The 16,275-nt window shown below is 41.1% G+C and overlaps 1 protein-coding gene across 1 annotated transcript in view; it reads right to left on the bottom strand.

Moving 5' to 3' along the window:
* The window catches only part of LOC117985935 (tribbles homolog 2-like), a 59,118-nt gene continuing 42,843 nt past the window's right edge, over positions 1-16,275 (bottom strand). The window contains exons 4-5 of the mRNA XM_034972735.2: positions 4,607-4,798; positions 1-2,715 (exon numbers count right to left, since the gene is read on the bottom strand). Coding sequence (XP_034828626.1) covers positions 2,451-2,715; positions 4,607-4,798 — 457 coding nt within the window. The 3' untranslated portion in view covers positions 1-2,450. The remainder of the gene's footprint in view (positions 2,716-4,606; positions 4,799-16,275) is intronic.

The following is a 16,275-nucleotide window of genomic DNA, read 5'->3' as shown; positions in this document are numbered from 1 at the left end:
TTTAATTTTCTAAATTATTTATTCCCACTATCATTCTTCCTTTTTTTTGATAATCTTATTCATATCTTAAGCTCTATTTACAGTTTGTATAAATTAAAGTATTAATAGTATATTTTACAATAAAATACTATTGTACAGTACGCTTTCAATGAAAGACTTGACTTCGATATACTTTCAATACATGAAAGAACTACTTAACAGGAATCCAAAAAAGATAATGTAACAAAGGCTGGAAATAAAAAAATAACAATTTTGATAATCATGGTAACATTATCGATTTTTTGGAACGATTTGATTTAATTGAAAAAAAAGAGAGAGATGATCTTTCTCAAATCGATTTTAACATCAACACCAAGTACCAAATGGTAATAATATTATTATAATTAATTAATAGGAAGAAGTGTTGCCATCACACTATCAATTAAAACAACGAATAAATTAATTAGTTTAAATTAAATGGCACAAACCAAACTACGATCTTATTCGGTACGTGGTGATGAAAATTATATAAAAATTTTGATTGAGACAATAAAGATTATAACAAAATAATCGAAATATGTACGAATACATAATGATTTACAATAACCAGAAATCAAATAAAATATTATAAATAACTCTATGATGGAAGCAACTGATCGCTGTGAAACAAAAAGGCTTAATGCTTCTGCATATAACAACGTAATGGCAATACACTGAGAGCTGGTGGACGATTTATACCGGTTTCAATTATTCTGCAAAATAATAAATACCTATTATCGGTCTTGCCACAAAAATTTAGGAATTGATTGCGTATTTTAAACTTACTTTAGTCGCCAATTTAGTCATTAGTTACATTTTTGTGGTAAGAATGTATATACTTACATTACAAACTAAAATAAGCGATAACTGAATAGCGTTTAACTGCAATTTAATATTAAGCAAAAATAAAAATTTGCCTTTTTGCCTTGCCAGGTTATGCATATTTAGTTTGCAAGTATGTAAAATACAAAGTTTGAAATATAAAAGAATTATGACCGACAGTAACAATTGAAAAAATTGCCCATCACCTCTCAGTTCAAATCAATATAATCGCTAAATAACATCGGTGGAGATCACAATTACACGACATAATATTTCTTTTAAATATAAATACAAAATATACACTTATGTATTTTTCACCTAACACTATGTAGCAACTTCAATGCAATATATCCATCTATATTGATGTGAAATTGATATGATTCAATTAACAGGAATTAACGCAGTAGTTAACAGAACGCTTCGTACTGTCACACCTTTTAATTCCGTTGTTTATGTTAGAAATCTTTAGAAAATAGAAATACGCCTTAAGCCTTTACTTAATAAAATTGAGTCTGGACTATGAGGTAAAACGTTCTTCAAAAGATTTCTAGTCTGGATTGAGGTAAAAAGTTACCTAGGATAAAGATTTTCGCGAGTGTGGAGGAAAAAAATTTTTTTTTAAACGACAACCTGTTATACCTAGTCTTTCTCTTTCTCGGAGAAACCCGTAAACGACGCGATTTGCCCGGTGCTTTAGACCTTCTAGAGTTAGGTTTTTCACTCTTAACATGATTTCATTGTCAGTTCTCGGTAACAACGTCGTATGGGCGTATAGTGCCTCTTACACATTTCAGCGAGAAGCTACTAGTTTACCTTTGTAACTGTGTGTAACAGTACGAAGCGGAATCCTCGCGGACCGACCGGACAACAAATTGGTACACTGGCTGAAAGCCCGCAGCCGTACTTACCGGCTTACACGGAACAGATGGATCGCTTAACACTTCATAGTTAGATCACAAGAACGCGTTATCAGTCTCACTTATTCTGTCATTACGAACGTTACGACTATACACAGCTCGTAAAAGCCGACAAGTAGCGCCAAAAGCCGCATAAAACTGAAACTCCATTAATTAGCGTGTTTTGCGTTTGCCGGATTATGCGATTCGTATGGTGGTAGCGTTCGCTTCTACTTCATAAATTAAGCGGCGGGAGCGAGCGGGCCAGCCGCCCTCTCCCGGCCTATACTCACTAAATTAAAATCTCGATAGAGACCTTTATTTGGCTTGGGATACTATCTGAAATTTGAACGTTGACGGAGCGTGTGATTCGAGCCGACATTTCAGTGAGCAACCGCAAGCTTGCACGAAATTAGGCCAGAATATTTAACCGAAAAGTTAAAGGCGCTCGGCGGATTCACCGGGCCGGGAAGGGCTACCATTTGACTCGGTTCATAACTAACTTAGAAGCTCATAATTCTAGGCGTCCTGGAGGACGAACCCTGATTTCCCAGTAAACTGGACGCAGCACAAAGCTCGTTCAATTCCAAAACACTCGTCCTAGCTCGACCGGGCTTTGAACACGTCCGCTAGCAAATGGCAACCCTGATGCTATTGCGCGACGATGCGATATGGGGAGTCGGCCGATGCCCGCATCGGCGGCGACTGCGGACGCTAGACGTAATCGTCGTCCATGGGCACGTCGGGCACGAGGCGGTCGTGGCCGGCGGCGGCGCGCGGCGGCAGCTCGTTGCGCGGGTCGCGCGCCAGCCACGGATGCCGCAGCACGTCGCACGCGCTCAGCCGCTCGCACGCCTCACGCCGCAGCAGCGAGCGGATGAGGCACTTGCCGCGCGACGACAGGCACTCCGGCACCACGAAGTAGCCGCGCGAGATCTTCGCGAACAGCGACGCGTGCTCGGAGTCGTTGAACGGATACCTGCAACAATAGGGAGAAACTGTATCAGTAAAGCTACATCAAACGAGTCGCATGGAGCCGCTGGGTTCAGTTCAGACGGTGCAAGACCAATTCGACCTCCTACTAGGCGGTTGGGGATTCGATCCCAAGCACACACCTCTAACTTATCGGAGTTATGTGTATTTTAAGCAATTCACTTATCACTTGCTTTAACTGGTGAAGGAAACTTGCATGCCGGAGAGTTCTCAATAATGTTTTCAAAGGTGTGTGATGTCCTGTAAGGTCCAGAGTCATGCTCAGTAATAAACCGGCGAAGAGTTGATGCACGGCACGGAATCTCCACTACACAAGCGCTCAAAGCTGTTAGTTAAAGTGCCATTTGGGATACCGGATTGATTTAGAACAGCTCGATCGCTTATCGCCTTTCAAAGATAAGGTGAGCTCAATATTACCGACGTTAGGATAGAGCTCCACAAATTGGTGAGGGTTTTAAAGCAAAGTTAATGACGGCTATCCGATTGTCGTTCGAGAACGGCAGATGCGCGAAACAAAAACTCAGGTAGGTTAACTCGATGGAACCCTTCCGGCGACAGGTGATGCCGACGATTGCGGCGAAATCCCGAGTTTCGAATTTAAATTACGGGTGCACGGACTCGAAAAACCGGTCAAGTGCGAGTCGGACTCGCACGCGAAGGGTTCCACAGCATGGGACAAGAAATCTCAAACTAGTATAATAAAAAATTGCAAGTTAATGACGGACAGTGCCACCTTGATGTGATTTAGTTAACTAATTCATTTGGCCGGAAACAAATATATCTTGATTTTTTTGTGACGTACCTACGGTTTCGGATTTTTTTTTACTAACTTGTGCTAGATACACGCCAAATTTCATGATTCCAGGTCAACGGAAAGTACCCTATAGGTTTTGATTCCACCGAATTGACAAGACAGACAACGAAGTGATCCTCCTTTTTTCCTTTTGAGATACGGAATCCTAAAAAAGTGGAAAACAAAGGATCGCGAATGGCAGGTGCGTGCGAGGGAGGCCCGTGGGGCGGCGGGGTACGAACGTCTTCGCCACATGACCGGCGGCAGGTGCCGAAGATTTGCCTCGACATATATACATGTGGGCGATATAATTGCTGGCCGTTGGCGCGTAACGGCCGACAGGTGATCATCCCTGTATGTCGCCAACGGTCGCGCCGACCCTTAGTGCGATCTCTAAAAACGGTAAGTCCCACGCCTAGCACGTAGCAGGTGAAGACGCCCACCCTACTGCCCTACGGATTATTTATGCGCATTTAATTGCGACTAACCTAAATGTTTTAATGAACGTGCAAGATAATCGAGCGATTGGAATTCAGAAGCGTTTATTCTAATAACGACTAGACTACTCCTATTCGGGAGGTCAGGGGTTCGATTCTGGGCACGGACCTCAAACTTTTCGGAGTTATGATGCAATTAAATATCACGTCGTAACAAGGAAAACATCGTGAGGAAATCTGCATGCCTGAGAGGTCTCCATAATTTTCTCAAATGTGTGTGCCAATTCACAAAAAGTTCAAAGTCTGCCAATCTGCACTTGGCCAGCAGGGACGAAACGCTTCTCATTTTGAGAGGAGACCAGCGCTCAACAGCAGAGTGAACAAGTAAGGAAATTCTTGGTTTTGATCGTGAATCGACATCTGTCAAATATTTTGCTAGGGTGGACGTGAAATCAAAGATACCTAGTCGTTTCATAGCCTACCTAGCGTCAAATATGGTTAACATTTTACGCCTGCCAGTGTAGGTGAAGCCTCAACGTTTTGTTACAAGTTTCCTATCTGTCGTGAACTATGTCAGTAGCCGGCGATGGGTTATGGGTGATAGAGATGATACTAATAAGTGTTCAAGTCTGAGTGGGGGAACATACCTTCCAACGAGCATGGTGTAGAGAATGACGCCCAGCGACCACATGTCCGCAGCTCTGCCGGAGTACGTCCGATGGGCTCGCAGTATCTCGGGCGACACGTACGCCGGACACCCCCTCTTGTCTTGAAGGAGATCTTCCTCGGGGTCGTCCAACACTACGGCGTCTTCCAGCGACTCGAGTTTTAACGTCGTCCTGCAACAAGAGAGACAACTTTATAAATAGTGCAACCTACACGGTGCTGATATAAGTCACTAGGATATGCCCACAAGTTCGTTTGCGTGGACTAAAAAAAATTTCAAACCTATTAGGGGTTGAATTTTCAAAAATCCTTTCTTAGCGGATGTCTACGTCATAATAGTTATTTATCTGCATGTCAAATTTCAGCCCGATCCGTTCAGTAGTTTGAGCTGTGCGTTGATAGATCAGTCAGTCAGTCACCTTTTCTTTTATATAATACTAGCTTATGCCCGCGACTTCATCCGTGTCATAGACTTATTATAGTAGGTATAATCATATCACTGATCCGTGTAGAATAAAATTAATTTCAAACCCCTACTTGACCTCCTTAGGAGGTTGAATTTTCAAAATCCTTAGCGAATTTGTACGTCATAATACCAAACTTCAGCCTGATCCATTCGGTAATTTGAACTATGCATTGATAGCGCTTTTCCTATTATATATTTAGATTTAGGTAACAGATATATGTATCGCGCTAGATATGCGCATCACAATCGAAGGTTCGTTTAACCCGTTATATTGTTAGGTCAACTGCATTTGACGTGCATTGACCGGTGACCCAAATAAATCGCGAATGTGGCGGCCTACGGCGATATAATATCTATACGGCTCGATGCGCGCTCGTCCGTAATGGATCCCTTTGTGCTCAAGGCTTTGACCGGCCCGCTATAAACGATTCGCGCGTATGGCTAATTATTATTATTAGTAAAGCAGGAGGTACTATACTGTATCCATGAAAAGAAGTTAGTATAGCACTTTCTTTGTCACGTAATCCCACATAAATGAATAATCCCACATATAGTAAATTCTTTACATGGATAGAGTATAGCGAGCTCTCGCGGTGCTGCTGCGAAATGGTTTCCTCGTGCGGGGGCCCGCGTATGCAACTGTAATGTCATGTAAATAATTACATGGCAAACCATAAAGCTGCTGATGACGCAATAGGTTTCGTTTCATCACATCACGGGCTTCGGGCGCACCGCGACCTCGTATTTCACAGCCGCCGCATCGTTTCGAAATGCATTAAATGCACACTTGGAAACAGTACACCGTTTTGTGTGATAATGTGTATCATACGAGGAGGGAACGACCAGGCGCCCGATGGAATCTAAGCGAGACGCTTTCTTTCCCAAGGGAGTGTTATTGAACTACTAATATTTATTCAGTTGCACGAATAATGCCTTCCATTTATAGCAGATAGCTTACTGAGTCAATACTTTCAAAATGGAACAGTAGGTTGGCTTTAATATAGTTTAAGGCAAGCTCAGTCTAAATATGTAAATAATACCTAGGTATTAGCGGAGGCAGGTGCGCGCGGCACGGCAGCAGAACTGAGCGGATGCACGCGATGTTTTGAGCGACCTAATAATAGCCTGCAGGAAAACGGTGAAGTGATTTTTTTTGACAAGGATCCGTCGTTTCTTGCAAGTTTTGCTTTCTAATATAGCTCAGCGAAACTTGTTCAGTATTGCACGTGGATTCCGAAATTTGCAAGCAATTATCAGGTTCGCCCGTAGCGCAGTTACAAAACGTGCAAGTTGCGGTATCAACTGCTTGACAAATAGTGTGCGAGTCAGAGGCGCACGCGCTGACGTAGCTCACACAACCGTACAAAGGCCTAACGTGGATCGTTTAAGAAGCGAGATAAGGAGATAGTGATTTATTAACATACATATTTATGAATCGATCGTGACAATATTGAGCGCCGCTCTAAGTAAAGGTTACCCTCGTTAGCCGTGTCGCAATCTGTTTATCACGCGAAAGATACGCGCGCCAATGAAAATTGCTCATACCCGAACTATACACATACATCTATCCATCCGAGCGCAATCCCTATTTCATAGTTTTATGTTTCGTGCACAGATTGCGCGGTGCTCTTGGGCAACGAGTAATAAGATTCAAAATTTTCCTACTGTGCAATGATGCGTATCGGTGCACTGCACGTGTTCGTTAGTCTTCGTGAAGGGTTCAGTAGCTCGGAGCTTGTGGGAAAGCTTCGCGGTGACGTCACTGCGCCCTTTTTCTAGTGAGCGGACCCGGAGTCCTCGTGTCCGTTTTAGGCGAGTGCGCAATGATCCTAATTAAATCCCTTATAGCAAGGCTAAAGTGCGATGTCTGCAGTTGCAATCGATTCGTATTTCGCAACGTGTAAATAAGTTACAGAGTGTCGTAAGGCGGTCGGAAGGTTGGCCGGATTTCCGAGCGTGTTCCGAGCGCAGCGGCGCGGGCGGCGGCGTGGCCTCGAAGGATTCTCGGTCGGACCGCGAAAGGACAGCTTCGCAGTTCGCACCGCACGCTCCAGTAGATGTGCCTGCCGACTGCAAACTGTCGAGTGCCTACTCGCTGCCGCTAGCTAAACCTGCCACCGGCCACGCGGCCGAGGTCAATATGTAGACCGAATTTGACACTTAAACCTTCTGTACGAGTAACCTTATCACGGCATTTGGCATAATTAAAACTGATTCCGTAAAAGTTGTATTAACTTTTGGTAATTTAATATTGTCGCGATTGAAATGAACTTAAACTCGCTCTACTAGGTCATCGATCATTGAGTCACGTCTTTGTTGAAATAATGTTAACTAATAAGCGTTTATTGCATTTTAGAACAAGATAAGTACGAGTATTCTACGTGTGCTGGGTAACGTTCGCTTTTGTTTTGGTGGAGTTGACCGTTCACCTAGCTAATAGTATTTGCTCAATTTCACTGCTTTGCTAACAACATTTATATTTATTTGGGTGATAGCCACAATTGTTTAGTAGGAATGCTAAGTGTTGTATAATCGTGTTATTGATATGTTGATTTGTAATAGGTAGGTAGTGTGGGAGATCGCCCACAATTAGCGGGATGCGCCGGCGCAGTTTCGCAACGCCATTGCTCAACTCAACCCTGACAGTTTCGTAACAAACAATGGCAGCCGACACAGATGCAGCACACATGCATGCACTTCCTGCTCGACTTTATATCGGTAGGCGCATTGCGCAACGGCGGACGGCTAACGCTTTGTGCGACGATACACTAAACCGTCTCAATGCGTGCTCTTGCGAAACTTTAATCGCTCCGTCAGCAATTCATAAATCGCCCGCTTACAGATTGTTCCGTGCCCTGCGACGGCAGTTAGTCATAGGTTGTCGTAACCCGCATGTAGGAGCAGCGTGTCGCAAGCGTTGCCACACGCCCGACGAGCCGGGATAAGTTGGGAAACCATCCCGCCGGCCTGCCCAATTACACGCGCGCATTGTGCAATCACAGCGCGCCGCTACAATGTGATAACAGGCTTCATCGATTGTCAACACGATCTAATATCACAATATGGGACTTTTGCTTTATCTGAGAACACTCAATATTAGAAGTACCAGCGGTGACTGGGCTGAATGTCGAGCTATGTCAAAATCTTATGAAATGTTGCAATTTCCATACGCAGGCAAACAAGGTTTCCCGATAACTACATTTGCTCGCGTACTATATCAACGTCAGAATTTAGGTCTCAAAACCGCACAAGCTGCGGCTCGCTTTATCGGAGTCGCGATAACGCAAGGCGTAAGTTTTGAAACCGAGCGCTGGGCTGCTTGCGAAAACGCTAATGTGAACATCGGTTGCAAAATTGTTTTAGTTTTAAAATCGAATGCGGCGGCAATGGGCCGGTGACATTTATCGCGGTAAGGAGATCGAGTAGCCGCGCGCAGTCGGCGCGAGTGCCACGGGTAGCGTCCGCGGGACGGACGCATGTCACAACAATGGACATGAGCGTTGCGATATGGCGTGTTGCAAGCCCGGGCGGGCGTCCAAGGCGCCGCCGAAATAGTCCCGTGTTGCAACGGGAGTGCGGAACGGGCGCCACTCCAGAGCCGTTGCGCAAATGCCAGCAACAACGCGTAATTGGTCAATTGCTCGATGTCATCTCGCTTTACGTACGCGGCGAGTTTACGAAACCGTTCGACGACCCCGAGGCTCTATTACGCGAAAATTGCGTAACTAAAGAAAGCGCCCGGAATGTGACGTCCGCAAAAGAGTTCTCGTGCTCTTATTGATCTACCTCACCGTCTCGAATTGTTGCAATTACACCGTTACGTGGTCGCGAGTGTTAATTCCGGTGAGCGGTCGACTTTCTAGCGCGGGGTCGGTGTACGAGGCGGCGTGTCGCAACAATTTCTCCAGCGTCGCGAACGAAGAAAGCGCGACCTCTGCGTTTTGCAATCGCGCCTCGGCAGCGCGCTGTGGCCGAGCGAGCGCCGTAGAAAGCGCACGTGAACTTACGAGTACCTGCATAACGCAACTCACAGAGGAAACTAATTAGAAAGCTGACTCATTCCCACGGGCACGGTAAACCTACTGAGGGCTTACACCGTGTCGTACGAATAGGAATTGAGTAATCGGTACCATTACACAAGCTGCGATAAACTCCTCATGTCACCACGCGTGAATTGCTTCCGTTCATTGACTTCTTCCTGATATAACTATGGTCTACTGCTTATCCGTGTCGGAATACTTTCTCTGGCCCACAAATGTGTGTGGGGTCGACAGAAACTTTTCGGGTCGCGCAAAAAATGTCAAATCGCCTATAATAACATTCTAGTTTCAGGGTCCTGCGCCGCATGGGTTTGACTCCGAACTTCATTATTTTGGGCAACAGAAATGAGGTTGATATTTAACACATACTTATACATATTTGGAGATTCAGAACACGTAGTTAATAAAACTAAAAGATTTCTTATTAATCTTACTTTATAGCTCTAATAATAGGCATGTATAAGAAATGATATTAGAAGCTATATTGCAGGCATCGAAAAGGAAGACTTCAACATTTATAAGAAGGAAAACGAAATACAGAACACTAGAAGAAAACTAGGTGCAGTTACTCACTTAATCTACTAGCGAATCTTTCAGGACATTAAGAAGATACGCCCAAAGAAAACGTAGCTAATGATCCATATAAAGTTACCTACTAGCGACAAGTGGCATAACTATGTACCTACGGACTTTCGTGCAAGATGTTATGCGAAGAAATTGCGTAGTTTGCCACTACACTAGTTCATTCTCTTTCATAAGCAGTTACGTTATTATAATCAACTTTTCTAATGTTGTGAAACGCGCGTAAAAAGCTGACTCTGCTCCCACATGGATGGGTAAGCACATGCATATAACATATTGCATAGCATAGCACGCGTAAAAACTGTATTACTCGTGTGATCTGATGATTCTCAGATAACTTTCACGTCGATAGAGACACGTAACTACGGAGATACTTTTATAATAATTACACTAGCGGTAGCGGGTAATCGTTTTGAACAAATAAGATGTACCTAAGTAACCGATCTGTTTTCCAAAAAGTCTGGGTATAGTATTTTTGAACTAGGAATAGGAATGAACTTCCGCCATATTGTGACGTCTTAGCTGGGAATATATTTTATTCAATATGTTTTTATTATAGGTACTTAAGTTTTCAGTATAATTTGTTTATATTCAAAGTTTTTTTATATAGAATTATTACCTTCCTACTTCAAAATATTCTAATTCAATCCGTAATTTTCGAGTATCAGTTGACAGGTAAAGGAGGACGCATTATACAGACATGATTCCGTTCATCTTTATGCCTATAATTACTAGATAGCCATCGCTCTTACTTCACTCTGACAGAATTTCTGAAAATCCTTGAAGCGACTTGAAATTTCAAGCGACACAGCGCGTCGAGCTGTCCGTAGATACCTGTTAGTCATTTTCTCCTTTTATTGGTATATTATATTCCTAGATGCACCTAGACAAGTATATCTCGTTCATAAGTCATAACCGCCTACGCTTTAGGCATCTTATATGAGCCACCTGGCGACAGGTGCGCGCGCTCTTGTATGCTGAGGACCGAGTCGCAGTCACGAGAATACCATAAAAGGCAGCTGGTAGAGTGTGTATTTGTCGTTCGACAGATGCGGTCTAGATCGTGCGATAAATAAAAGAGCAAATCCACATCCGCAAGCGCCTGCGCCGCGCGCAGTTTCCGCCGCGGCCATACGCAGCCGGAATGGACAATTGTTCAGCCGTGCAATCGTTTCCGTCTCATTTTACTTTAAATCGGAAACGCCAAGATATGTGCCGGCCTTCCTTGTTTGTTGTTAAGGGCTAGCCAGCGCAGCGCAATAATCGCATGGAAATATGCGATCATTTTACTTCTTCTTCTGCCTCTCTGACTATAACGAAGTTTGGCAGGCAGTTCTTTATTCTTCGAGAATCTGTCCAATTGGTTGAGCAGCACTCGCGATTCCTGTCCATTCCCTGATGTTACGCAACCAAGATTTTTCTTACAGCCAATGCTGCTTTTTCCTGTTTTTCCATTATTTTACAACGATTTTGTAAATCCTGTTCATGATGGATAGCGTTCCACTAAATTTGGATGCTTGCGTAGTTAGTCTGTAAACGCTTTACTTTATGCATTTTAGTAGTTGGTAGTTGGTACTATGACTGTAAAATATCGTACGAAATAATTTCGCCAGGTGATATTTCATATTGAGAGCTTACCAAAATACGAAACTCGAGACGTTATGCAAGGATTATTGCGAGCAACAGAATTAGATATAGTTAATCATTAATAAAGCTACTCTTGCGAATTCCGACGCAAGAGCTTGCGTATAGTTACGATATAACAAGCGTGGTTGCGGTTTCAGCAATTCCTTAGATTCCTTTCAACCAGTGGAGTGCATTGAGTTTTAGGCAAATGGAAAAATATCTACTTTCTCAGTCTGATTCAACCTTTAACTAGATACCTTTAATTATAAAAACTTTCGGTGGTCTACGTTTTTAGCAAAATATAATAAACGAAATGCCAAAATATGAATCGTTAAATTGATTAAATGAATTTAATCTAATTTATGATATTATCTGAAACCATCCGCGGTTTGTAGTGAAACGCATTGAACTGAAATCTGAATATATTAATCAAACAATAATTAGAATTGTAATTACGCGTTTTCAAACAGACTATCCGTTTCAAAAGCTATTGCGAATGCGTTACGCAAACACCGTGCAGTAAACATAACATCAGTGGCAAATGTAGTCTTCAGGGGCTGGAAATTAATTGATTTGAAAAGCCAGTTTTTCGCAGAGAATGAAAATAATTATGGAATAAGGGATTCAATAAAAAGTAAAAACTATTTTTCCTTAGCTGACTTAAAAGATAAACAAGTAGCTTCCACAGAAACGCGCAAACGACGCGCTATTCACGATGCATAGAACGTTCTAACAATGTTAATACAAGTGAAGAACGAAACTTTAACGTCTAGCGACGTACCAAGCGCGTCGCTTACGCATTTCTCCTAGTTTTCTGCAATTCGTTTTTTTATTCCATTACACCAAATTGCAATAGAATAAAAAACTTTGACTGCAATCTTACCTGGTTAGTAATAATGAAGTCTAGAAGTGGGCTAACTTGGAAGGTGTATGTATGCCCGTTTTATTAAACCCATACTCCGTATTGGTTTCTACACGGCATAGTCTAAATTACTTCATTTCAGTCAGTCACTCATTCCAAATTGGCGTCACCGCCGAAGAAAAGAAGGTATAGTAAAATAATATGATACAATAAGCGTTCGGTTGCAGATGATTAATATGCGGGGGACAGGCCAAGGTACTCCGTGTCACGTGTTTGAGTAATCCTTGTATATTTTGTAACCTCTGTAGATTTACAAAACGGCCCGCGTGTGCTTCGAGCCGCATTAAACGTTGCTCCTTGCTTGCGCTCTATTTCATAACGCTTTGCACAAGACGAAACAATCGAGCGCTTGTCCTATAGGCTATAGTATGCGACTGGTTATGTCTGCAATCCTGGTGCCATTGCGTTTAATTATTTACTTCATTAAGTAATCTATCAAGTGGTTTGAAGCAGGCCAAAGCCAAGTTTATGAGCCTAACAGACCTTGAGGATGAGTTATGATTGATTTTATAGATCTCAGTAACTCTAAAGTCAATTAGCTTCTAGTTTCAAATAAAAAGATAGGGCCACCTCCATAATGTATGATTATTCAGAGGCCACAAAATGTTTACCAAATGTTGCCACATGTTTTGTTGCAATCATGCCCTTATCCTCATACCATTTGTCAATGTTTTGTTATTGGAATAAACGCTCAAATAACTAATCTCGTAGAGTTAATTTACTGAGTCAATGCATTTCATTATTTTCAATACAGGTACATATTGAAAGACAATTGTCAGTTAACTCTGATGTAAATACAGCAAGCTTCGGGATGGATGACGCAGGCGTTTCGAAAACGCAAAATAAGCGATGTTGCGATTTCGCCTTACGAAATACATTTGCCTCGTGGTTGCAGAAACGCGTGGGACGACAAATAGGTTTAATGTCTGTCAGTTTGTAACACCGTTACATGTTTAATAGATCGTTCATGATTTTTTCGATTCATCACGATATTGGATCACTTCAAGTGGTATTCTCATAGATGAAAGTATTCGACTTTTAGTTTCGTGTTTAGTGGCGACATTACTGACTATGATTAATTATTGTAACCTATAATAAATTGAAATAATAAATCGTTTTGAAAAGAGTACTTGTCGCTGGACGAATCTACTTAGCTAATGTAGACCATCCAATCAAGATGAGATAGGTATGATTTTCAGGCTCTACAGATCATCCAATCCAATCCTGATCTTTGTCGATCATAATTAATAAAATCAATCCTATCTGAAATCTGTCGATAAGTTACTATATGCAACATTGTTAGGTATTTGTTAAAGACAAATATCAAATTAATTTTTCGACTAATTACAGATAGATTGATCATTCATGTCAGCCGTAAGAGCATTATAATATACTCTATACCTCTTATCCACATATCTTCCATTATTATCTAGACATGGACTCTTTATGAAAAAGAAACATTTTTGCTTGATACATAGGTAAAGCACCTAACCAAAATTACTGTTACCAACCCATTTATCGCTATCACCATTTCACTGGTATCTTATCACCAGTAAAATTCACCAGTTGTTTATTTGTATAGTACCTTCAAAACGCGATACGATAACCAAATATTTTGTAATGATGGAAGGCGGGCAGTGTTTGCCAAAGTTACACAATCCAGTTATTCCTAACCATTGGGTGACGACGCAAAGTACTTACAACATGTTATTGTTGTTTTCATTGAAATTCATACCCATAGTATGTAAAGTAGCGTACGCCCTACATGCAATATAGACAAAAGCCTGCAGAAATGAAATCTTTGTGGCGACTGCTTTAGTTGTTACTTACTCTATTCATTGAAAGGAAATTACATAAAATTTATTTTCTGTAGTGAAAACTTTTATCATAGCGGTGAAGTATCTACCTATCGATAACTGACTAAAAGGTAATCCATCGACATATTTAAGATGATCTGAAAGAACTTGTAAAAATATTTAAGAATGCCGAACCGTGAATACTGAAAACGATTTTGGTTGACGACGTCCGTCGTTGCAATGTTTTTAAGTGTGTAAACTATCGTTTAACTTTAATCACACCAAGCCTTTAGTTGTGTGGGTCAGACCCAGGCCCTTAATCAAATGTTTCGGCAGACGCAGTGGGTCTGCCGAAACCGTTGCTTAGAGCTGATGTCACCAAGGTAAAATAAATCTTATCGTACCTAAATTTGAAATTGTACAAAAACTGTCATTATGCTCAATTTATTCCTCGATTATACTTTACACGACGTTGGTGAAATCGGCACTAAGACTTATTTAAGGCTTTTTGGTTATACGATTACTCGGGTGTCGCATCTAAGCCGTTACTACCTTCAGATTTCCATCATGGTTGGTATATTGATATGGTAATATTATTGGCAATGCTGGGCTAATGCGTGAACGCATAAATTAAATTATTTATAGTCTTTATGCTGGAACGATTTCAACTCACACTAAGGATACTAGGCGTGCATAATTTACAGGATATTCCCAGACTAAGAAATGCCGAGAGTAGGTGAATAAAGAATTTAAAATCGCAAAGACAAAAATGAGGATATTTTTAAAATAAGTATTTGTATGTTTCAAACATATTTTTACAAGAATGAAATATTGACAGTTATTGAGATTTCTGTAATCGCTCAACTTTTTTAAAAGTACCTTATAATAAAATAAACTTTTAATTCTTATGGCAAAAGTTAAAACTTAATTCAAAATTGTTTATGTGCCGCTATCAATTACTATTTAATGTAGTCATACCGTCTTTGAGGCACTGTTTCACAATCACAGATGGTGGTGGTGTTAAATCGTAAATGTCTGAATTACTATGGTAGTGTTTGACCGTTAGAGATACCCTAGTAGAAAATAGAAATGTCCCGGAAAAGAGTTTTATAATCAGGTAAGCCTTAGCCAAGACGAGTTCCGATACAGTTTGCGATAGAACTAATGTCTTTACAAAACAACCTGCCAGCTGTATCGCGAACGCAAGAGAGTATGCAATTATTATCCACTTTTATTACCTAATGTAAAAAATCTGGGACTTGTAGGTATAATCATAAGTTAGGTACAAGGGTAAGTGCACTTTGTAAACAGTCTATTTGCCTGATAAAAGCCTTATTATAATTATGTAATACAATGAAATTAAGCTTTTGGTTCATTGTATACCATGGACTTCCGCAAAGTAACGCCTGCTTCTATACAACCTTAATATATGATCAAGAAAACTGAAGTTTTTTTGTTAATGTTGGATTAGGTCAGTTATATGTATATGAAGAAAGATTGAAGAGTTTGCAATATCCCAAGATAAATACCTGTAGGGCGATTGTCTAAAACCTGCATCAATCATTATTAAAATCTCAATTGTTCTGATTGGCTGAATTTGTGCGATTCTTGTTGCAACAATGCATTGTGGCCAATAGTGAGTGAGCATTAACCAATCAGAGATGATTGCGATCGTGACATTGTAGCTGTCAAACAACCGCGGTAGAGCCCCGGATATCAGGGGATTAAAGATGTGCGTAAATAGTAGTCTGGCAACGTAATAATGATAGTGCAAGAATCGCAAGTTGTTTTATAACACTCGTATTATCAAGATTATCATGCGGTCGTACGAGTAGGTATTATAAGTACATCTTGATAACTGAAATACTTTATTTTGTTTGATAAACATGCACCAGTAAGTACCTACAATACATAATAAAGAAAAATTTTGATAAAAATATCTAAGCCGTCTAAGTCAGTAAATACTAAATAAGTACCAGTTATCGCGAATTACTGACAATAAAATCATCATATTATTATGAGTGAGAAAAGTTAGGTGCGTGCCCGGGATCGAACTCCCGACTTTCCGAATAGGAGGTGGACGTCATAACCACTAGGCTAACACGGCTTTGTTAGCAAGAATACTTACAATAAATTCTGTCAATCGTTGTGCTTGTTGTAATGACAAGTAATCACAATCGTGCTAAGGGAGCAGGTAAAACATTTATACAGTGGGTAA

Source organism: Maniola hyperantus, chromosome 1 (genome assembly GCF_902806685.2).
Source record: "Maniola hyperantus chromosome 1, iAphHyp1.2, whole genome shotgun sequence".
NCBI lineage: Eukaryota > Metazoa > Arthropoda > Insecta > Lepidoptera > Nymphalidae > Maniola > Maniola hyperantus.
This window is presented reverse-complemented; position numbering and strand designations above follow the sequence as displayed.